Source organism: Puma concolor, chromosome B2, assembly GCF_028749965.1.
Source record: "Puma concolor isolate L17-30 chromosome B2, mPumCon1.1.hap2, whole genome shotgun sequence".
NCBI classification, from domain to species: domain Eukaryota; kingdom Metazoa; phylum Chordata; class Mammalia; order Carnivora; family Felidae; genus Puma; species Puma concolor.
The window spans coordinates 24,174,877-24,200,423 of record NC_141671.1 but is presented as its reverse complement, the minus strand read 5'-3'; the positions used below and the strand labels follow the sequence as shown (position 1 = coordinate 24,200,423).

Below are 25,547 nucleotides of genomic sequence, written 5' to 3'. Positions count from 1 at the left end.
GGAGAATGATAGCATTATCCTGGACCCCAAACATTTCTACAATTTTGCAAATATCGTATCTAGCCCACAATAAAAAATAGACACATAAGGAGTAAAATAACATGAACTAAAATTAATAGAAACAGCAGACAATAAAGACAGGTTCACAGAGGCTACAAATGTGAGTTTGTGACATTAACTTAGAAATAACCATATTATTAAGGTCAAGGAGATTTCGAAAGAAATTAATAAATAAAATCATAGTCTGGATTAAAGAATAAACAACAAAAAAAAGTTTAAGAGCAGATCAGACACAACTGAAGAGAGAATTAGTAAACTTAAAGATAAGGCAGCAGAAAGTGTCTAGAAAACAAAAGAATAGAAAAATTAGAAAAAATAGCAAGACATGTAGGACTATAGTGAAAAATTCTAACATATGTTCATTGAATTTCAAGAAGGAAAGAGATTGAGGCAGCAGCAATGTTAAGAGATAATAGCTGAAAAATTTTCCCAAACTGGTGAAAGATAGCAATCCATAGATCCAATGAATCCTATGAACAGTGAGAATAAAAAATACACAACCTCTTAGGAACATTGTAGTAAAACTACTGAAAAACAAAGACAAAGAGAAAATTTTTTAAATAGTAAGAGAGGACAAATTACCTTCAAAAGAACAAACATCTAGCAGATTTCGCAGTGGAAACAATGGAACTCAGAAGACAAAAAATATACAAAATACTGAGAGAAAATAAGAAATAAGAAACAATCTCAAACAATCAATCCAGGAAGCTAAATCATGGTTTCTGCAACAGTTGCCCCAGAATAGTCAGAATCTGAACTGCCAGTGACCTGCATTTTGCACCCCAATTCCAACTCAGGAACAACCGGAAGAAAAGCCAAATATGCTTCTAAGCCAATCACATAAGATGCTCTGCTTCTAGTCATCCCATTTCCAGCTTCCCTATGCCAACAACCTCTAATCAGAGTACCCCTGACTACTTCCTTTTTCTCCCAATAAGCTTTCACACTCGTCCGACTTTTTAGTTTCTTTGAGTTTGAATTCCTTTAAGTTTCTTCCCCCTACAAGTGATTGTGGCTGACTTCCTTGCTATAGCAAGCTCTGAACTGCTCTCATTTGAGTGGTCTTTTTTATTTATTCTCATACTTCCAAAAATAAATCCCCCAAACAATCTGGGATTTTTTTGTTAATTGGACTCAAATTAATCAAGTTCTTGCTATACTGTAACACATCATTTAGTAATTTAAAAGGAACCATTTAAGACCATTGATATACTAATTATCAGTCCAATAAATCAAGTCTCATAAGGAGCTGTTTTTAATAATAGTTAAACCAGTTTCTATTTTGTATATTCTTTAATAAAGAGCATACATGTGTAAGTCATTAGACTTATAAATGCGTAATATATATGACTTATGAACTTCATATATCTATTAGTGGCCAAGAGTTTGTTATCTTTCCTCTTCAAACTAAACTGTAACATCACCAGAACCAATTGCTTTGATGATTTAGACTTCTAGTTATGAATAAGTTTTGGGTATCTAATATGCAGCATGGTGACTATGGTTAACAATACTGTACTATATATCTTAAAGTAGCTAAAAGTAGATTTTAAATATTCTCATCATGAAAAACTTGTATTTATGTGAGGTGATGGAAGTGTTAACTAACCTTATGGTGGTAATAATTTTGTAATATATATGTCTCAAATCATCATGCTATACACCTTAAACTTATACAATGTTATATGTCAATTATATCTTAATAAAGCTGGAAGAAAAAATCTTGTTGATTTTTTATAAAAAAAAGAAATTACCAACCTAGAGTTCTATACCAAGTGACATAGCCTTCCATAAAAAGGTAAAATAAATATTTTCAGACAAAAATGAGAGAATTCATCTGCAGCAATCTGCAATAAATAAAATATATTGGTTGTTCTTCAAGAAGAAGGAAAATGATTCCAATAGAAGAGTGGAACTACAGTAAAAAAGATAAATGGTTACATATGTGTGTGAATCTAAATAAATATTGGCTATATAAAACAATAATCATAATGACTTTTGGAATTTAAAATAGAGAATTAAAATACAAAACAGCAATAAGGATAAGACATGAGTCAGTAGACTATGGAACAAGTGGTATAAAGTATTCTTAGATTATTGTGTTATCTAGGAAAAGATAAAAGTATTGACATTAAACTTAGTTATATTTTCTGGGGTTATTTTTTCTAGGGTTACCATTATATATATTGTAAAAGAAAATATGACTTTCAAGGTAATGAAAAAAATGACAATATATTTTTTTTTAATTTTGTTTTTTAACGTTTATTTATTTTTGAGACAGAGAGAGACAGAGCATGAACGGGGAAGGGTCAGAGAGAGAGGGAGACACAGAATCTGAAACAGGCTCCAGGCTCTGAGTGGTCAGCACAGAGCCCGACGCGGGGCTCAAACTCACGGACCGTGAGATCATGACCTGAGCCGAAGTCAGCCGCTTAACTGACTGAGCCACCCAGGCGCCCCGACAATATTTTTTTTTTAAGTTCTCAATCAATCTGAAACAAATTGATGATGGGGGAGAAAAGAAATATACAACCAGCAGGATAAATAGAAAATATTGATTATTATGATAGTACAATAATATTACTACACATATCAGTAATTTCCTTAAATGTAAATGGACTAAATGCCCCAATTAAAGAAAAAAGACTGTCATACTGGATTTTTAAAAATTGCTGTTTCTAAGAGGCATATCAAAAGTATAATGATCCAGAAACTTTAAAAACACAAAGATGGAAAAAGATTTATCTATCATACAAACACAAATCAAAAAGAAGTTGGTTATAGATATCTTAATATCAGATAAAGTAGACTTAAAAGTCTACTAGTATTAATAATACTAATATGAGGGGCGCCCGGGTGGCTCAGTCAGTTGAACGTCCGACTTCGGCTCAGGGCATGATCTCACAGTTCATGAGTTTGAGCCCCGCGTCAGGCTCTGTGCTGACAGCTCAGAGCCTGGAGCCTGCTTCAGAGTCTGTGTCTCCCTCTCTCTCTGCCCCATCCCCACTTATGCTCTGTCTGTCTCTGTCTTAAAAATAAACATTTTAAAAAATGAATATGAATTCATACTAGTACATTGATGTATTGATATACCACTTTTAATATATTAATGTAAGCTGGTATGTGACTATATTCATACTAGTATTATTAATATACTAGCATTAATAATACAAAAGTATTATTAGTATCTTTATAATGACAAGATGCTTCATTTAGCAGGTAGATATAGTAGTTTAAACCTGTATGTACCTAATAATTAGCTTTGAAATATATAAAGCAAGAACTAACTAAACTAAAAAGACATAGACAAATTAGCAATCATATTGGGAGATTTGAACACATCCATTCCAGTAACTGACAAAGGATTTGAACAACATAAATAGCAGAACAGCATAAATAGTAAACTGAAATATATAAATATAAATATATCTCCATTTATAAGAATATATTATCCTATAGATTAATGCATATTTATATATAAAACATATTACTATTACTATATTACTATACTATTACTATATTACTATTTGCATTTAATACATATTTGTATTAATATGTAAATAATATAATATTTAATTTACAATATATAGATTATTATATAATTTATATGATAACTTATATAAGTTTTATATATATAAATAACACTGCACATAACAACTGCAAAATACAGTCTTTTGAAGTACCATATAAAAAATTAGGATATTTGGGACACAAAATAAGTCTCAACAAATTTCAAAGGATTGAAATTCTACAGCTCATGTTTTTTTTTTTACTACAATTCAATTAAACCAGAAATGAAATAACAAAAAATAACTAGAAAATCCCCATATTTTCTAATGATACTCCTAATAATCCACAAGTCATAGAAGAAACCACAATGGAAACAAATATATTTTGAAGAAATGATAATGAAAATGTAAAATATCAAGACCTGTGGGTTAGAGTGTAATTTATAGATTTAAATACATACATTTGAACTGAAAGACAAAGTCAATAAAGTCATTTAAAGAAATTAGAAAAATAACAATAAATAAAAATAAAATAAAATAAAATAAAACACAAATTAAACAAGAAATTATAATGGTAGGAGCATAACAAAATAGAATAGACACTTCCAAAACAGAGAATCAAAATGTCCAAAATCAATACTTTCAAGACAGATAGATTAATACAGCTCTGACAAGACTGATAAAGAAAAAGAGAAGTTACACATAATTTGAAAAATGGAAATGGGACATTACTACAGACCCTACCCATATTAAAATTTTCTGAGCAATTTTATGCCATCAGATTTGAAAATATAAAGTGGATACATTGACATAGAAAGAAACCTGAATAGGGGCGTCTGGGTGGCGCAGTCGGTTAAGCGTCCGACTTCAGCCAGGTCACGATCTCGCGCTCCGTGAGTTCGAGCCCCGCGTCGGGCTCTGGGCTGATGGCTCAGAGCCTGGAGCCTGTTTCCGATTCTGTGTCTCCCTCTCTCTCTGCCCCTCGCCCGTTCATGCTCTGTCTCTCTCTGTCCCAAAAATAAATAAACGTTGAAAAAAAAAAAAAAAAAGAAACCTGAATATTCATTTATTAAACTTGAATCTATAAAAGAGGATTAAAGAGTACACTTATGATGAGCACTGAGTAATGTGCAAAATTGTTGAATCATCATGTTGTACACCTGAAACTACTATAACATTGTATGTTAATTACACTTCAATTGAAAAAAAGAAAAAAATTGAATCCATAATTTAAAGCCTTCCAACAAGCGTGCCCCAGGATCAGATGGTTTACAAGAAAATGCATACAGATAATAAAGAAGAAATAATAGCATTCATATACAAACCAAAAATTGAAAAAGAGGAAATGTATACCAATTCCTCTTATGAGACATACATAACTTGATATCAAAGCCCAACAAGGACATAAGAAAGGAAAATTTCAGGCCAACTTTTCTCATAAATATAGATTCAAAATCCTAAACACATTATTAGCATAACAAATTTAGCAATTTATAAAAAGGATAATGCATCAAAACCAAATGTGGCTTATTCCAGAAAAGTCAAATTAGTTTAAAATTAAAAACAATATAAATCAACATGTTTACAAAACGAAGGAATAAAATCATATGATCATTTCAATAGATGACAAAATTCCATATCCATTCATGATTTAATAAAACTTCTTGAAAATTAGTAGTATAGCGGCACCTGGGTGGCTCAGTCGGTTGAGTATCTGACTTCAATTCAGGTCATGATCTCGCAGTCATGGGTTTGAGCCCTGTGTTGGCTCTGTGCTGAAAGCTCAGAGCCTGGAGCCTGCTTCTGATTCTGTGTCTCCCTCTATCTCCGCCCCTCCCCACTTGCTCTCTCTCTCTTTCTCTCAAAAATAAAATAAAAGCATTAAAAAATTATTAAGAAATAAAATTAGTACTAAAAAGGAACTTCTTTAATCTAGTTAAATATGAATACAAAATTACTTTAGCAGTTATCATTTCTAATGGTGAAAATTTTCCCTTTGTAATAAAACTCAGGAAAAGATGTTCACTATCACCATTTCTATTTAATGTTGCAATGAAGATCTTAAAGGCAGTGTCAGTAACTTCATGGGCATACTGAATAGGTGCTTGGCATCAGCAAAGCGTTCACCAGAAATTTATTTTGAAATAATTTGGTATCTTAAAAAAAGGATCAAAATTAATGCAAAAGTACAATAATTCCCTAACTACTCTGTCCCAACCACTTATTCTTTATAGAGCCATGCTTTTAAAAATACTGATCAGATTATTGTTTACAACACCAAGGACATTGTCATGACCCACAAAACACAGTTGCTTCTTAATCCCATTATATGTCCCTTCCCTCTGCAATCCAGCCCCACCAGCTTTTTTCAGATTCTTCAAGATGGACTTTTTAAACATCTAGGCTTTTGCACAAGCTTTTCCCCCAGACTGGGACCATCTCTACCATCCTCTTAACCTAGTTCTTCTTTCGGACATTAGCTCACTACTTTAGGTATAACCTAATCAAAACCTAAAGATATCCCAATAGCCATCAGCATATTAGCATCCACATCTTGCTTTCTAAGATGATTCTTCACTAAAAGGAACCACAGCTTCTTGGAAAAATGGCTGATTCTAGAACTGTAGCAGAAAATACACAAGATGAGTCTGGAGCATCTAATAATGTCAGAAAGTCAGGAATTGGTCACACACACATACTTAAACACCCAACCATGATCAGGGTATGTCAAAGGGGCACAGGAGCCCTAATGGTCAAAGCTAGAACAGTCAGAGTAACACAATAAATAAAGAAGTACAGCTTGTAATCCTAAGTATAAAATAAATATCCATGAGTCCATATTAATAGAAATGATTGAATAAATTAATAAGTCTCCTGCACAGAATTCCAAATAATTTTTGTAGATAGTCTGACCACAAGGAGGAGGAGGAGAAGGATAGCTCCTCATTCTTTAATGTGGGCTTCCCATTGTTACTCCTTTCCAAACAGTGGAGAATAGAAAGGGGTGGGGGGAGAGCAACTTTATAGTGGAGAAACCTGCCAAACACTACTTTAGCCAGGCAATCAAGGTCAACATCAACAGTGATAAGTCATGTTGATAGTACATACCTTTGATATGATGTGATGAGAAAGGCATTTTTACTTCTGTGGTCTTCCTCTCAAAAACATATAACCCCAGTCAAGAAAAACATCAGACAAATCCCAGTTGAGGGATACTCTGCAAGATATTCAGCGAGTACTCATCAAAACTGTCAAGGTCATCAAAAAGAAGGAAAATCTGAGAAACTGTCACAGCTAACAGGAACCTAAGGAGATAAAGTCACTAAATGTAATAGGGTGTCCTGAATGAGATCCTGGAGCAGAAAACAGACATCACGTAAAAAGTATGGAAATCTGAATAAAGTAATGACTTTAGTTAATAGTAATGCATTAGTATTGGCCTCATTAATTGTGATAAGTATACTATACTAATGTAAGATGTTAATAGTAGGGGAGGGGCGCCCGGGTGTCTCAGTTGGTTGAGCATCCAACTCTTGATTTCAGCTCAGGTCATGATCCCAAGGTTGTAGGGTCGAGCCTTGCCTCCAGCTCTGCTTTGCAATTTTTCTGTAAATATAAATAATTCATTTTTAAAAATTTACAAAAACAACAACTAAATAAACTGAATACTGAACGGAATATAGTATACTCCCTACCTTCCGTAAATTATTCAAAAATCTGCCAAGTATTGGCTTGAATATAGAAATATTACTCTTAAGCTGGGGAGTGGGTACACAGGTTTTTGTTGTATCCTCTAATGTCATTTTGAAAGTTTAATATTCTATTTTTTTTATGTTAAATTATAAAGCAATTACATGGAAGTTGAGATGTTGATTCTCCCATGATGGATACTTAGATGCTTTTTTTTAGGTATCATATTATTTGAAAATAATTTTTCAATGATCCTGCTTTGCTGGTATCTAAATATGTCTAGAGTACCCGTGGGGTAATGGACACTGTCTTTGGGGGAGCAACAGACCAGACTCACCTCCAGGTCATATGTGCTCACAGTGTCCTGCAATTTTTCGAGATTTATAATTGAGACTTTTTACTTGCTAATTTAATGTCTATCCATCCCAGTAGAGTATCAGCTGCCTGATATCAGGGATGATTGTAAATACCTTGTTTAACAAGGGGTCTGGCATACAATAAGTGGTCAATAAATATTTATTGGGTGGATGAGTGACTTTAACTTAATGGTTCAAAGCTCAGGCCCTAGATTTACCCGGGCCTGAGTATAAATTTCAGTTTCCCCACTTACTAGGAACCAGGCCAATAATAGTGCCTATTCCAAAAAGTGCTTTATGGATGGATGTGATTGCTTACAGTTCTTTGCAAATGTTAGCTATAATTTTTATTTGGTGCCTGTTGAATTAAAAAGGTTAATATTTGTAAAGTACTGATAACAGTTCCCAGAACAGGGTAAGTGCTTCTTGTTTGTATTTATTTTTTTTTAAATATTACTGTTGACCAAATTAAACTGCATTCACTTTTTGTAGTCTGTTAGCAATAGTCTTTGGAAATGTGTTCATATTCTTTGGAAAGAAAATGCCTAAATCTGTACTGTAAATCCTCATTAGTTCAAAATATATTACTCTAGAGTATGTGATAATTCAGAAAGGAACCTGGTCCAAACACCTTTGTAGTATTTATGGAGAAATAATTTGTACTACAAAAAAGGGATCACTAAACCATTTAAGAAAATGGTTTTAGAACACTTTGGCAATACCATTCATATATAATGAGCAACCCAACTATGGAGGGGTTTAACGTTGGTTTTCAAAATTTTTTATCTGGATCAAAATGTAAGGAACATATTTTACATTATGACCTAGTATGTAATAATATACATGTATATGTGTGTGTATGCATGTATATGTATATATATATTATGTGTATATATATTATATATATATATATATATATATAAATATGTATGTGTACATAATAGAAACATAGAGTAATGAATGCATTCTGATCCTTCTTCCAAGCCCATTCCATTCTATCCATTCCATTTTGTCTCATTTTAAAAATACTACTCAAGATCTCCTAAAATGATCTAAAGATCCGCTAATGGTTTGAAATCTGTGGCTTGATAAAAAACAACAACAAAGAATCAAACAAAACTATTCTAAACCACTGCTTCTCAAACTTTAGCATGTATCAGAATCACCTAGAAGAAATCACAGATTTCTGGGGTGCCAGAGAATTTGTGTTTCTGACAAGTTTCAGATTGAGTCTGTTGCTACTGGTCTGGGGACCACAATTTGAAACCTTTGTACTAGCCGATGCCAGTGATTGAAAAAACCAAGCACCAATACATGTTTCTGTATGCTTGTGTGGTCCCAGCTTTACTTTTGAATTCATTTTGAATCTCTTATCTTTGCTTTAGATTTTAGTCCTGTTCTAGACCTGGGCTAATTTTGGTGGGCTGGGTGTTTCTGTTGTCTTTATGAGCCAGGATGTCCACACTCATCTTCTGCTTAGTGGCTCTCTCTTATTGATAATCTCTCTCTAGAAAGGGCCAGAAGATAATGAGGTTACTGGGATGGTCTTAGATGAATGACAAACATAATTATCCATCACAATAATTAAAGGGACATTTACCTTTGGTGCTTTTTTTTTAAAAAATCCAAAATGAATTAGTTACTTCCCTGGTAAAAAGTCAACCAGAAGGTCATGCCAGTACCTCAAGGCTGTTTGCTCTTTATGACTTTTGGTCATTTTCTTTCTCCAGAAGATGGGGTAACGATGACGTTATGAACGAAAACTTTCTCGATCTCGATTACTTCAATCAAATACATATTACAAGGATTCTTTTGGTAGAATCAGCATTAGCTAAATAGAAAAAGGAACAACAATTAAACACTAAATCTAGTTGAGAAAGAAAAGGACCCTTAGTTGTGCATTGATGAGGTTTAGGCAATGGCAGAACCTGAACTTAAGAGGAAATTGGTGAAATCGGATGTGAAGAAGTCTCTGAATTAATATCACTAGGGCAGAGATTATTGGGTGGCATTGGGCCAGGAAACAGCAGTGTGGCAGCTGGATTAGATACCAGACAGAATAATACCTGTGACAACCAAGATGGATGCAGGGAGCAAGAGGCTGCCAGTTGAAATGGGAAAATTGATTATTTGGCCAGGGGAGGAAGCAGCAGCTGAAGTCAAGAATCAGAGATTATTGGTTGTCCAGAAGAGAAAAAGGACACTGGTATCCAATTTAAGCTTTCAAGAAAGGAAGAACTGGTTGGCTCCAAGTTCAGAGACGGGCCTAGCATCTGAATTCATCTTGTGACTGGTTCTCTCTGTTGCTCTCTTTTGCTTCTCAGGCTTGAAATTTTCTTACTTTCTTTTGGTAGGTGATTGAGATAGGAATTTCCCCAAGTTTTGTGGAATGAATGTTCTATAACAAAAACAGTATTTAATTTCTCTTTGGCTACAGTGTGCATAAACAAACAAACTCACTTCTTCATAAAAACCAGTTAAATTTGGGGTTTTGGAGGAGGTAGCCAAGATGCTTTTGGGGTGCAAAACTGATGAAGGGAATCATTATCAGCAGCTTTTCTACAGCCACCCAACCTGCCTTTGGCCTCTTTTGTCTTTCCAGTCCCATCCCCCATTCCCTCTAGGGAGCCTGGGAATTCAAATGTAGATGAAATGCAGATTCTTGGGAGAATGGAAGAAGCGATTGGTTGGTCGGTTGAATGGGAAAAGGGGAGACCCTCTAATTTGAGATTAGTCATTTTTAGGCTGAGATGGAAAATGGCTTCCACTCTGGATCTGAAGAGTCTTCGCTTGAGTGGTGCTGATAGTCAATTACCAATTCAGATAAATTTGGAAAAGGAGTAAACTGATTTATGTTGGTCTCCACCACTGGCTCAAAGTCAGGTAAGAGCTGAAGCTTATTGCCGATAGATGTGTATTTTAACTGCGTATGTATGTCATCTCACTTTTTGACCACTTCTGTAATCCATGAGATTTATGTATATTACTAGAACATACTATTGTGCTGCATATATTTTTGGTACAATGCAGATATCTTTCTTGATGTGTTTTGGGGATGTGATTTCACTTTTATTCTCAATTCACTGAGAAAGTACTTTCACAGCACCCACACACGTGGTCATGGTAACTACTGTAAGACTTCACTATTTCAAAGAAGGTGGTATAAATTCAAAGCCATTATATGGTCTTGGATGTATTTACTTCTGTTATGAGCACCAGTAAATGATTATATGGTAAAATGAACGAAGAAAGCAGAATTTGCTTAAAAGTAAGACAGTTTGAACTAATTGAGGTAAAATATATACATAAGCAAAATAGCATTCAGTAAACTGATGGGTGTTTTCTGTGGAGGACAGATGAGAAGGAACAAAGTGGACAGTTGAAAATTTGCTCAAGTTCTCAGTCACTGGTTGGATATTAGTACTGGTCTCCTTTGCCAGTGTTCTTAATTATCATGGAAAGCAACTAATTGTTGGAGGAGAGAGGTAGCTGGAGCTGAGCTTAGGAGAAAGGCTTACTCTCGCTTTGTTATGGAGGTGACTTCTACCCAGTGGTTATTGTTTTAATATTGATGACTAATCACAGCAGCATAAATAATCCAGGTCATCAGAATTAAAGGTCCCTATAAATTGGTTTTTTGGAGTTACCTTTTTTTAAATTGTAATTCCTCCCTCCTCTTTTTCTCCACATTGACGGGCGTCATCTTAGCACTATGATTATATATATATATATATATATATATATATATATATATATGAAATGTACTAGCTCAATATATCTGAGTATGGTTGTTGTGGACGTCTTTCTATCCTTGTTTCTTCCCCCTCTCCCCTTGGTAATGGTGGTTGTATTGGAGACTTTGGAGACAGTGTATTTAACATTACAGACCACTAAGCACATGGTGGAGCAACTTGTGAGTGCTTAAATTCTGTTCTGATGGTGGCAGTAATTAGGGTGGTGGCCATGAGAGAAGAAGTGTTTATTTTTATATTTCTATTAACCTATCATTGCACATGGGTTTACATGTAAGATGTGTCCACTTTATATTGAGGATCTCGTTTTTATTTGTATTTTCTTATGTTTGTGTGATTTTTAACCATCTCCTGCAAATCTGGGTACTTGCAGTAGGTGTGTGCGGTAATTGCTTTGAGACTTCACAGATTATATATGAAGTCCTAGTCCTTGCCTTCAGGGAATTTAGTCGTTGATGAATTTGTGTGGCGAGAAAGACAATATTTAAATGCAGCAGATAATGGAAATGTTAAGCGGGAGGAAAGAGAAACAAATATTTGGAGAAGGCAGAGAGAATCTGGCTGGGCCATCAGGGAAAGAGGCAGAGCTTGAGAGCTCCTTAGCAGGTAAAGGAGGTCAGCCATTAATTTGTGATTCTGTTGTCAAAGCATTGATAATGGAAGTTGGATGTGTGGGTATAAAACTTTATTGCGAACGTTGGAATTCCAACTCTTTGAATAAAAACTTATTTCGTATGTAAAGAATGGAGCTAGGGCTGGAGAGTCAAATTTGCAGATGAGATCTGGTAGAAGGTCACAGCCTAGAAATGGGCGTGCGAGGAAAAGTGGAGAAACAGTTAAAACAGTAAGATGAGCCGTTCAATGGGGGCACGCCTGAGGGCTTCAAGAGCCGCTGAAGACGGGAGTGGCATATTGTCCTGGAAGGCAGAAGGCTATGCTTTTGAGGTGACGTCGGAGCTGGAGTGTAAGGTTGAAAGGGAGCGTTCCGGGCCCAGGAAATTGCAGGTAGAGACACGGCGTGAAAAGAATGTTGACTGGACTTTAAGTGACTTAAGGGCAAGCGCTGTGCTCCTTCCCGGGAGTGGGGAGGGCAGGAAACTCAGCGGGGTCTGTGAAAAGCCCTGTGGTTGTTAAACTGTGTGATTGGGGCCCAATTGAATTGGTTTTTAAGAAGTAAAGTGATGGGAGGAGCCTGGTGAGTGGGAGGTCGGTTAGGAACCAGCGCTAGATAGAGCACCAGGGAGGTAGTGGCAGCAGAGGACCCTTTGGGGAAAATGTAGACTCCAGTGCGCCTTCCAGGTGCAGGGGGTGGGGAGAGAATGTGAAACGATGTTTACGTAGTGTCCCGTGGAGAAGTTCGGGAGGACAGTTTGAAGTTGCTGGCTCTTTGGGCGAGTCGAGCCAGTAAGCCCCTTTCTCATTCCGCACGGATGGAGACACGTCCAGTCTCCCGGCAGGTGTGTCCTGGGAGCTAGCCAGGCGGGCCGTCCCCACTTTGCCCATCTCTCCTAAGAAGTGTCGGAAGTGTCAGCCCATAGCTGTTCTGACCGCGAGGGCCTGTCGTTTTAGTCGTCCACGCCGTTCCCCCCATTGACAGCTTCGTTCCATTAGAACCCAGACCTCCCAGAGCCCAGATTCTGGCCCCTCCTCCCAGCTCCCCTTCCGAGGAGGTGGACGCTCCAAGAGGAACAGGGAGGCCTGGCGTGGGGGAAGCTGCGGGCAGAGTGGAGGCAGCCGCGCCCTCGCACCGCCCTCGACTCCGCCGGGCTCCCGCCCCCGGCTCCCACCCCCGGCCTGCCGCCCAGCGAGCGTGCCCGGAGCGCTCCGGGCCACACGGCGGGGCTCGTGGTTCGGGCTCCGGGTCTTGACGGCTGCCGAGGGGGAGGCGGGCACGTGTTAGGGCGGGGGGTTCCACCTGGCCACGCCGCCCGCCCTTTGCGGGCCGGCCTGGCCCCGGACGGGCGTCCCCGTTGGGCGCACGGAGCCGGGATCTCTGCGCTCTGTGGGAGGCCGAGCATTTGGCGACCCGGCCGCGGCCGTCGGGGAAGTGGGCTCCGGACGCGGGAAGCTCGCTCCCACGGCCCCCTGCCCAACTTCGGGCCCGCCAGTGCCTGCCCCAGTGTGCACCGCCGCCGTCGCCTCGACCTTCGAGGCCCTCAGTCCCGCCCGGCCCGGGTCCCGGCACCCACGTCGAGGCGGACAGGCGGACAGCGCCGCAGCCGGGTCCGACCCCCCGCGAGGGGACTTGGAGAAGTCGGGGCCCCGCCCACCGCTCCCCGCGGCCCCGCCCACGCCTCGGCCCCGCCCACCGCTCTCTGGCTCCTCCCCTTCCTGCCGGCTTGCTCTCGGCGGCAGCCCGCCCGCCTCGGCCCGGAGAGGAGCCCACTGCTCCCCTCAGCCGCCCCGCCCCGCCGGTCTCCCCGCCCCTCCCGCGCGGGCGGTCCGAAAACCCGGAGCGCGGGAGCGCGGCTCCGCCGGGCCCGGGCGGCCGCACTGGGCATGCTCAGTAGCCGGGGCAGGTTTTTTGGTCGCAAGTAGGAAGCTTTTTGCACTACACCGGAGAGGGGGAGCCACGGAGCCAGCCGCGCCGCCGTGCACCGCCGCCGCGCCCGCCCCAGCCCGGCCCGGCCCCGCGGCGGGGCGCGATGAGCCCGAGCCCGAGCCGGCCCGCCGGGGAGTGAGCGCGGGGCGCGGAGGGCGCGTTGCGCAGCTGCTCCTGCGCACAACCCCGCCGCCGCCGCCGCCGGCCCGCACTGGCAGTGAGTGTGAGAGGCTCGTCCGTGCTGAGCTCCCGGCGCCGGGAGCGGGAGCAGGAAGCGCAGGCCACGCAGGGACCCAACTGAAACAAAGTGTCGGCCGCCCGGCGGCGGCGGCGCCTCGCCCCGACCCTGCCCCTCCCGCCCGCCCGCAACTCCGCCGCCCACCATGGCTTCCGAGGAGCTGTACGAGGTACCTCCCCTCCCCCTCCCGGACCCTCGGGCCGCCCCCGCCCCGCGCCGCCCCTCCCCGGCCCCGGCCCCGGCCCGGCCGCGTCCAGCCCGACGGCCCGGCTCCGCCGCGGGCGCCCGCCTCGCCCCCTCCCCCTCCGCGGCCGCAGTTTGCTGGACGGGAAATGTGTGCGAGGGGAGCCCGAGCCACGCTGCTCTGAGGGGCCCGGCGGGCGGGGGGGGGCCTCCCCGGAGTTGTCGGGCTCCTGGGGGGGCTCCGGCCGTGGGGAAGTAGCGCTGACACCAGCGACTTGCTCACACTGAGCCCAAAGTGTTCTTGGCGAGGGCAGTGGGTGTGAAGCCCCTGTTACCGCTTGGCGGGGTCTGTAGGCGGTGCGGGGGTGTTTTTCCTGTCCATTTAATAGAGCGTTTTGGAGAGGGTTTTGCCTCCGGTTTGGGGAGTGGGGCGCCGAAAGGAAGAGTGCAACTGTTTCGGCTCTGCTGCTAGCCAAAGCGATGCAAAATAACGCACCGAAAATGCTAAACGTTGACCACATGCTTTAATTAGGTTAGCATTGTGGCCAGAGCCAGGAAATTTAAATTTAACGCTGATACACCGTCATTCATTTGCGCCGCAGCGTTGCAAGTAAGAAAGGGCACAATCAGAGCTATAAGTTATGAACGAAGGGTTTGCTAGCTTCAACTTCAAGTTTTGGAGTTATCTGTTTAGATCTTTAGACATTTTGTATGTCTCGGTGTAACTTCTTGACGTATTTCAAAGTAGACTTCCTGGGAGTACAGAAGCTTGGAAGGCTTTCTGTTCTTTTGGATAAATGACTTTCTGTTTATATGTATTTATAAATACATCTTTATGAGAGTCTTAAAACTTTTGGATACTCTTCTGGATTCACCTTTATGATGCGTTTAGGGACCTGGGTGTTTAGGGGCTTAAGTAAGCGTCTGTAACAAGTAGAGACCCAGCACCCTTGACGAACCTTAAGTACCAGGTGAACCTTCTGAGGTGTCTTCTGGGTGTCTTACTGCTCTTGGCATAGAACGGCACTCTATTGCCAACAGATAGCCTTCTAGCAACTTTTTGTTGCTTTTTAAAAGTAAGTGTCCTGCAAAAGTTCTCAGGAGGAGGCTGCCTTCTGTAGAACTAATGGTGAGATTGTTACCTCCCCTTACATTGTATGTGGTCAGTGTACCTTAGCTGGCACTGAAAACGTCCCGTTCTCTTCAACCATTTTACACATTAGCTGTGCCCTAGTGTATTCCAGATACTATCTTGAGTCATTTGGGTATGTAAAAGGGAAAAAAATCTCCCTGTCCTCAAGAAGTTTCCCTTTTAGGAAAGCAAGTGGTGTGCATGGGGAAGGTCCCTGAGCAGAAGTTAAGATAGATGCAGATCTTCCAGGCTGACATACAGTTGGGAAAGTACATATGAGGGATTTTGGTTTCTACATTAGATTATTTCTTGCTGGCTTGGGTTTGTGTATTCATTCTTTATTATTTTTTGTGGTTATAAATACCTAATCATTTAATTCATTCCAATTGGTGTTTGGGTGGAGTAGCACCTTATACATAAGTTGTATCTTATGATCCTGAAGACAATACATTTACCACTAGTGCATTGTGAACTAACTTTAGTTCTTTCTTTGTTTATTCATGTCTTCAGGTTTTCTAGTCACTACTTTTCTAGCAGAATTCATTTATAAGGAACATTTTGTTCAAAATTTGCATTCATTCTGCATGTTCATTGAATGTCAGCCCTATGGAAGTTCCGTAGGGAGATAGGCATAAGGTATGAGGATGGTTCATTTCTTCAACATTTATTGGGGAAGAAATAAGTACATTGCAAAGAAATGATACATTTGCACAACTGACCTTTTGATTCTGGGTTTTGTTTTAGTTTTGAAAAAAAGCTATAGGAGTATAGTTGAAAGGAGAGTAAAAAATATGATAGTATTTTTTAGATAGGTGAGTTTTCTAACTTCTTTTCCTTTACTTGTAGGCAACACTATGACTCTGTGTCTGTATTACTATTGAAAGCTGATATGTGAAAGTTCTGTTTAGTGGTTGAGAGCCTGGATTTGGAGTCAGAAAACCTAGTTGTTGAATTCCAACTTTGTTACCTTGGGTAAATTACCTTCAAAGCTCAGTTTCCTCATCTGCAAAATTGGGATCAATACTCACCTTCAGAACTGTGAAGTTTACATGAAAAAAAATGTAAATCATACTCTACAATTCCCACAGTGAACACTCAGTAAGTGATGGTTATTGTTCTATTTCAACTGATCTAACATGCCTCCCTAAGGCCTGGTTTTGTTTCTAAAGATAGAGAACTGTATTGTTTTGATCAAGGCAATATTACTTGTGAGGCAGTATGCAATTGTAAATAAATACTACAGTCTAACAGGCTATTTGACAAGGCTGGGGAGAACACTAAGATATTTTAGTAATAAGGTCATGGACATTATTAGTTGCCTTGTTTTATTCGGTTATGCCCAAATCAAAATAGAAGTTCCATGTTTGGTCTCAAATTCTACAATTCTGTAGGGATACATTGACAAAGGAGGAAGTTCAAAGTGTTGCTTCTTGAAGTAACATGGTATATAGTAAGAGCACCGGTTTGCAGAAGCTATGTGAACTTGAGTGAGTTATTTGATTGCTAAGCCTCTGTTTTGTCACCTAAAAAGAAATGAGCTCTCCAGGACTCAGTGTGTTGCCTGGTATGTGGCAATAGGTTCTTCGTAAGTGTTTAAAATAGTTATAGTGACCATGTTTGTGAATAAAAAATAAGGAAACAAGGTGGGGTGGAGCATCAGCCTTACAAAATTGGAAGAGCTTCTGTTGGAGATAAAAATGGATTTATTCCCTGTATTTCCAGCAGCTAGGATTAGGAAAGACAAATTTTTTACTTACTCATACTGAGCACTTCATAGCTTTCACAAAAAGACCAGCTTCCTTTAGATCAGGGGTCAACAAAGTTTATGTAAGGGACCAGGTAGTTGATATTTTAGACCCTGCATGCCATGTACTCTTTGTTGTGGTTACTTGGCTCTGCTGTTGTAGTGCAAAAGCAGTGGTAGACAGTACCTAAATGAATAAGTTATTTTCCAATAAATTGTTTATGGACAGTAAAATTCGAATTTCGTGTAATTTTTGCATGTCATAAAATATTCTTGACCCCCCCCCCAACCACTTAAAAATGTAAAAATCATTCTTAGCTCTTGGGTTTCAAAAAAGCAGTGAGTGGGCTGGATTTCTTTTTCTAACCTGTGCTTTAGATGACCAGCTGCTCTGGAACTGAGATTGAGGCACCTGGAGGTGGAGTGTGGAGTAATGGAAGTCCTTCCAGCTGCAATCCCAGCTCTAGACTGGGTTCCACTCCTCCCTGCTATATAATGAAGGGAACAGCTGTGTGTCTTATGTAACTCTCTCCTGAACATTCTCATCAGTAACATGGGGACAATGATAACTACCTCAGAGGATTTTGAAGCTTATATGACATTAGAATGTAAAAGCAATTATAGTTGATAAAGTGCTATACCCAAGTGTTAAGTGATTATATTATTCTAGGAAACATCTTTGTCTTCTTCCATTCTTTTTTTTTTTTTTAATGTTTATTCATTTTTGAGAGAGAGAGAGAGAGCGTGAGCAGGGGAGGAGCGGGAGAGAGGGAGACAAAGAATCTGAAGCAGCCTCCAGGCTCTGTCAACACAGAGCCCATCGCAGGGCACGAACTCACAGACCGCGAGATCATGACCTGAGCTGAAGTCGGATGCTTAACCAACTGAGCCACCCACGCGCCCCATATCTTCCATTCTTAATTAAAGAAAAAAAAAACCCACCCAACTCTAAAACCTGAAACCAGACCTGTTTTCCTTTGATATTTGGGAATTGATATAATCCCAGTAATAAAAATTGATTATATCACCAAAGAAAACAGATCAAGAGGACTTTAATTTATCCAGTTGTCAAATAACCATCATAAGACTTTGTTCATGTGGAACTGAATAAGGAGTCAACACTGTGGTAAAATAGAGACACATCTCCTTCTGTGTATATCTTAATAATTCCTTTTTTCTCAGTGGATATGGGATTCCCCCCCCCCTTGAGAATGATTATAATAGCTAATTTAAATTTTAGTAAGATTATAGCTAGTCCTAGCCTTCTGAGAAAATGTTTCTCCAACACATGCATATTCCAGTCTATCAAAAATGGAAGTAAGCTTTTAGGAATGAAGTTGTACCTGGCTTATAAAAATTTCTTAAAGTTGATTAGTTTGGAAGGATAATCAGGATTTGGGGGAAAGGTAAGTCTTTAGAATTTTTCTTATTACTTTGGGATGCAATTGCTCCTTTCTCCTGTGCACCACAAGAATTTTATGTCCATTGACCAGAAGCACAGCTGTAAATAAAATGGAAGTCACAAAGATCAAGAGATGTTCCGTGGATGTTAAGCCTGCATTTGTTGTGTGTGTGTTGGCTCTTAGAAGAATGACCAAGAAAAAGAAGAGTTGTTTGACTTCTAGAGTTGATTGTCGGATAGTGAAGTCAAATGTGTATTTTGAAAATTAACACACTATCTTAAATGTGAATTGCTGAGAATATTATTTATTTATTTGCCTAAACAACAATGTGGAGACCTGCCATCTGCTTTTCCTCTGAATTTTCTTTCAGTTCCTGTGTACAAGAGTAAGTCTTTTTCTGTTTTTGTTATAATATCTAAGAATTGTTGAATTTTTCTTCATGCTCTGTAATGATTTTAACCACCAGAGATATTTTTTGTGGTAATACCTAATTTGCCGTGTTCTGATTCACACTTTTGAATATCTGTGATGCACAAAGCCAATAGGAGTGGGGAGTGAATGGGGAGTAGTGGTTTTTATATCGTGTGTGTTTGTAGGTGCAACAGCATCATCTGGGGTCCTTTTTTTAAACATTTATTTACTGTTGAGAGAGAAAGTGGGGAGGGGTCAGAGAGAGAGAGAGGGAGACAGAGGATCCGAAGCAGGCTCTGCGCTGTCAGAACAGAGCCAGATGTAGAGCTCAAACTCATGATCTGTGAGATCATGACCTGAGCCAAAGTTGGACACTTAACCAGCTGAGCCACCAAGGTACCCCTGGAGCCCTTTTAAAATCAGATTCTTGGGCCCAAACCATGAGGATGTAGTTTTCAATGTTTGGGTGGAGACCAGAATCTGTATTTCCAAAAAGCTTTTTTATAGCATGTAGGTGGATGTAGGAACCTTGGGATTGCAATGGTATGTGTTTCTAACACCGAAGCCACACATTGAGGTGGGGTGGGGTTGGGATCTGCCTTCGCAGAGGAAGAACTCCACGTGGACCACACTAGTCCTTTTTGCAGGCTCTTAGACTGTTGCTGGTTATTAACTGACTCATTCCAGGAAGGGAATATTAAAAACACTAGGTAGCTAGCTAAGGGTGCTGTAATTTCTATTTTCTGTCTTCATTGTATGGCCTACTTGTCCATCAAGTTGTTAAGATTGGTGCTTACATTTCTTTAAAACTAGGTATTTTTTTCTGGTCATTATTTTCCAAAGTTCAAATATTGCAATAGTTGCATAACTGTTGAGTTACACTGTAATGAAAGAGTGAATTATAGGAATGACTTTCCATTCTTGACCCTTTCCCTCTAGAATCTCCTGCCCCCAAATGTCACGCCTTGTGCTGTTCCTTCTACACTTAGTTCCTCATCTGCATATGTGGTTTCAACTCTGAGATGGGGAGAACTTTTAACTTTACTGTTTCCCACACAAACTTAATTCTCTTTAGCCTTAGGGGATCTGTGTTCTTTGGGGAGTTTGGGAAAAGCCTTTCACATTTGTATGAAAATTTGTTCACATAATTCATATAGAGACTTTTTCTGAGGGAGAGGCTCAGTAGCTTTTATCTATTTCTCAAGGGGACCTGTGACCCAAAACAAGTATTAAAATTGTTCTTGAGATCCTTGAGCTAAGGCTTGACTTTCATTGCTCTTCATTGACTACTCTGACATCGTTTTTGCCAGACTCCGCTCTGCTTCAGCTGGAGTCCACACTAAAACCATATTAAAACTTCACTGATTGGGTTTCGAAGTTATATACTATTTCTTTAAGTGGCTATTCTCGAAATTGTTCATACATGAACTCTACAGTTAAACCAAAGGGGAGTGGGGGGTACAGGCTTCCAGTTATGGAATGAAGGAGTCAAAAGGCTGAAAAATACAGCATAGAGAATGTAGTCAGTGGTATTGCAGTAATATTGTACAGTGATAGATTGTAGCTACACTTGTGGTGAGCACAACATTATGTATAGAATTGTCCAGTCACTGTTGTACACCTGAAACTAATATAACATTGTCTACTGTATTTCAGTTTAAAAAATTAAGCAATATTCTAGCTTCACTTCTGACAGTACAAGGGCTCTAGAATCCTCTAACTCTGATCCACCCCTGAACTTGTTTACATGCTGTTATTTCTGTGTTTATTATTGTCCATTTAAAAAAAACTGATGAAATAGGACATTATTATTCTATTTAAAAAGTTTTTTTTAATGTTTATTTGTTTTTGAGAGAGACAGAATGAGAGTAGGTTAGGGGCAGAGAGAGAGAGGGAGACACAATCCGAAGCAGGCTCCAGGCTCGGAGCTGTCAGCACAGAGCCCGACATGGGGCTCAAACTCATGAGCTGTGAGATCATGAGCTGAGCTGAAGTTGGATGCTCAACTGACTGAGCCACCCAGACACCCCAGGACATTATTATTCTATACAGACAATATTTGTTTAGATTTATTTATATCTTTACCAGTTTCTTTGATCAATCAGTCTTATATTATAGAACTTCCTTCTGGGATTATTTTTTTTTCCCTTTTTTTAGGTATATCCTTCAGAGATTTCTGTAGCAAAGAGTTATTGGTGGAAAAGTCTAGTTTTTTGATTATCCGGATATGTCTTTATTTTGCCTTCATTTTAGGAAGAGTATCTTCTAAATAAAGCCAGTTAATTGGTCGATTTCTTGAAGCATTTTGAAGGTGTTATTCCATTGTCTTCTGGCTTCCCCCTTATGCTCAACGAGGTTGTTGTCAGTCCAGGTGTAGTCACTTTACAGGAGATCTGTCTTCTGTCTCTGGTTGCTTTTAAGATCCTCTCTTTGACTTTGGTGTTCTCTAGTTTTATATCAATGTAACTCTGTGAGACTTTCTAATAATAAGGTTTGCATATGATCTGTTTCTTTTGTCGATTTGTCAATTGAAAATGCAAATAAAGTATAAACTAGATTTCAAGGGAAATATTTATGAAAATGGATGTAATAGTTACAAAAATAGTTACACATCTACTGCTTCTATGGCAAAAATGTTCAACATCTTTGTTCTGTCAGCTTCTGATACATAAGCATATCTTCTCTAGCTTTCCTTTACCTGCGGTTGGCCTGTTCATTTCGTCTGAGCTGCTGAAGACATGGTTGTTGACTTACTTTGTCCACATCTGCCCAGCCCGTCCCTTCCTACCTTTGTGTTGCCATTTTTCCAGTCGCTAACCGGTGGATACCCCAGCTTGCCAGCCATGGTGTCACTCCCTCATTTAGGACTTCCGTTACAGTTCACAACTGGCAGGAATCCTCCCCTCCAAGTGACTAATTGGCTTTTTCCTTTTGCACTATTAATTATTTGCACAAAGTATTACTTTCAGTATTAAATAATATCATGTACATTTTTCCTTGGAATGGTTGGCTTTTTTTTGTTTTGTTGCAGTGTTTAATCTGAGGACTTGAATGTGGCAAGCAGTCAATAATTGCTGATTTTATCTAAAATACAAATATTACAGTGACTGGAGTCACTTTTTTTTTTTAATTATACCATATATGTGAGAATTATGCATTTAGGTATCTTGTTTGGAAAAAAAACTCTACATGGTGTTTTGGAGGAAAATTATTTCTAAATTTAATACAAATAATTTGGAAGAAAATTGTGTTCCTAGAAAGAGTATTTCGAAATGTTTGTCACAGTATTTATGTTTAGCTGTTGGTGAGAAGTGTCTGTGTAGGGGGCGAGATGTCTAAAAATAATCTCCAGTTGGAGAAGTTAACCACAATATATTTAGGAAATGCCTTTATTTTTTGCCTTATTTTCATTTATAATGGGCTCTCCCATGTGAAGTTTTTAAGAAGTTGATATTTTCCCAGTGTTCGTTGGTAATGCTCAACAATGTTGATTGCACGTAATGAATATCTTTGGTTAAAATGTACCCATTTTTCATCAGTTTACTGTTTAGGATTCCAGGGTATCACAGAGTTGCATACAGAAGCATTTCTTATTTTAAAATGTAACTAATGTGGAAGCCTCAGCTATTTAGAATATGTGAGAACCAGGACCAAATAAAAGGCTTCTTGGCTTGGAAAAAGGTGTCACACCCCTTAAACATTGAATGGCTCTGGGTCTCTCTTAGAGACTGTTTTCCTTTATTTTAGGCATAATATGCTTGGACTTCACTGATTTATCATGTTGGGAACAGGTATTTGGTAAGGGAGAGAGGCTGTCACAGGCATTTGAGTTGACATTAATAAGCTTGCTCATGAGAGGAGCTGATGATGGCACTTCTAGGTCATGGATAGCAGGGGCTCCTGAGCCCCACAGAGCAATGTGAAAGGCATCCTTATGAAAAGAGCTATCAAACATTATTTTAAAAAAAGTTTTGGGGGCGCCTGGGTGGCGCAGTCGGTTAAGCGTCCGACTTCAGCCAGGTCACGATCTCGCGGTCCGGGAGTTCGAGCCCCGCGTCGGGCTCTGGGCTGATGGCTCAGAGCCTGGAGCCTGTTTCCGATTCTGTGTCTCCCTCTCTCTCTGCCCCTCCCCCGTTCATGCTCTGTCTCTCTCTGTCCCAAAAATAAATAAACGTTGAAAAAAAAAATTAAAAAAAAATAATAAAAAATAAAAAAAATAAAGTTTTGGCATGTAAGTGACAAAATTCAGTTTATTTTTATTTTTATTATTATTTTTTAATGTTCATTTATTTTTGAGAGAGGGAGACAGAGTGCAAGCAGAGGAGGGACAGAGAGAGGGAGACATAGAATCTGAAGCAGGATCCAGGCTCCAGGCTGTCAACACAGAGCCCAGTGCAGTGCTCGAACCCATGAGCTGTGAGATCATGACCTGAGCCAAAGTCAGATGCCTAACCGACTGAGCCACCCAGGCACCCCAAATTCAGTTTATTTTTGTGGTGTGTTTTCCAGAGTTTCCACCAATGTATTCCTAACAGCAGAAGAAAGCGATCAGATAGCCTCATAAAGCGATGGAGATGGGGACTGAACTCCCTGATGCAAACTTGGCCTGTTTTTGAATTCTCATGTTATCCTAAACCTTAGTGAAGTTAATAGTGTATGCCATAGAAAAGTTTTTGGTTTGATATTAAATGTCTTAAGAATACTTACACTTAGCTTTTCTCCATTAAACTTGGAGTCAGGTTGATGTTTCAGGAAGGTGAGCCATCAGTTATGGTCTTCCTACAACTCCTGATCTCCTGCTGGGTGTGTGCACCCGGGGGTAAGGGCGGGGGGGCTTTTCGCGCCATCTTCCTTGATGATGTGAGGTAAAAGAATTATTAGCTGGTTTGGTGATATGTAAATGGGAATATTTGAATTGGGTGATCAAAAAAGTGTTTTAAAATCTTGTTTCAGTAATTCTTACGACTGAAGTTTAAAGATCTTTATTTTCCATATAAAGTCATCTTATTTCTGGGTGTTCAGGAGAAGCAGCACTAGCTATTCGTATCTCCACTGTCTGCTGATTCGTTACTTAGAAGAACGATTTTGCTGTTCTTGGAGTCAGTCATGAGAGCATTTCGGGGGTCCCTGGTGGAATGGGGCTTGTCTGCTTTACAGCTCCTCCCTACCCAAGGGCTAGGCCAGTACCCCTTAGAAAACTTCCTGTCTTCCATCTCCTCTTTCCCTTCTGAGTGTTCTTGTTCTCATGTCTAGCTCCGGGGCCTTCCACTTGCTTTCCATCCCTCTGCGAGGTCCCCTTTGAGCTGAGGCTTCATTCATCCTGCTTTGACTCTTGACCCCAGCCTCCATACTGGATTGTTGCCTTGGTCAAAGCTCTGGCCCGGCAAGTAGCTGTCTCACTGCCGTTTTCTTTACCTTGCTTTTCTTGTATGCAGTCCAGAGGTGGACTCTGACAGTCCTCAGACACCCGAGGTGGAGGTTAGCCACCTCTCCAACTCTTGGCCAGCGATGGGTCCCCTGTCTTAATCCTCTGACTTCCCTCTTGTATGCAGATGAGCTTTTGAGCTCAAAGCCAGAAGTAAATGATTATTTTATTACCATTTCTAGGATGGAGAGAGATGTGTATGTGGCAGAGGGTGCTAACTAGAATATGATTTGTAGTACTCTTCCCTCAGAGTATACATGTGAGTAAAATTTTCTCCAGAATTATTTTATATGCCATCATTCAACACCACGAGCTTCGGCTCACAAGTGAGCTTTTTGAGAATGTCTTGATTAAATTGATAGATACATATCTAAAAATGTATTCCTCAGGGAAACAATCCTAAGTAGCTGCAAGTTTGGACTGCTTAAAAATGATGATGTTGCAATGATTATGTAGAATGAGTTTAAAAGATTGTGGAGGGAGGGGCACTTGGCTGGCTCAGTCGGAGGAGCATGTGACTCTTGATCTCTAGGGTCATGAGTTCAAGTCCCACATAGGATGTAGGGATTTCTTAAATAAATATTTTAAAATAAATAAAAGCCTGTAGAATGAGATCTTGTCAAGGTATATGGGTACACATTGGCATGAGGGACTTAAGTGTTAAGACCAGACACATGCAGCTTGCCCAGTAACCTGATTGAAACCAACAGAAAAGAGATGGTGGTCATGAGTGGACAGCTTTACAGTACAGTAAATATGCACCCCCCAAGCCTTGGGGAGAAAAAGACCAAAACCATGAAGTGGAGGGTTGGATGGGGGAAAGGATTGTTGTAAAATTCCAGTCTCTTCTATGCATAACCCCACTGGAAGGAAGGCTAAAACCATGGAGTCCTTGTCTCAGCTGATTGCTGTTGCAGTAGAGCAACATGCCTTAGAAGTTGGTAAGCTTTTAAACAGCCTTTCCTGTAGTGGAACAGGTCTCCCCTTGAAGAAGAGTGTTCCCCTTAGGGCTTGAGAAGGAAACATTGGAGAAAATAAGGACACTAATGTGACCAAGGCTTTCAGCATTCTTGTTTCTCCTCTGGAGCAGTGGGCAGAAGAT

The 25,547-nt window shown here is 40.1% G+C and overlaps 1 protein-coding gene across 5 annotated transcripts in view; it reads left to right on the top strand.

Annotated features, from left to right (window-relative positions):
• The window catches only part of CDYL (chromodomain Y like), a 251,054-nt gene that overhangs the window by 44,821 nt on the left and 180,686 nt on the right, over positions 1–25,547 (top strand). Inside the window, exon 1 of one of the 5 annotated variants that reach the window (XM_086706396.1) lies at positions 14,170–14,316. The exons of the other annotated variants lie outside the window; for them this stretch is intronic. Coding sequence (XP_086562522.1) covers positions 14,293–14,316 — 24 coding nt within the window. The 5' untranslated portion in view covers positions 14,170–14,292. Of the gene's footprint in view, positions 1–14,169; positions 14,317–25,547 lie in introns of those variants that run through there. 5 annotated transcript variants of the gene reach the window in all.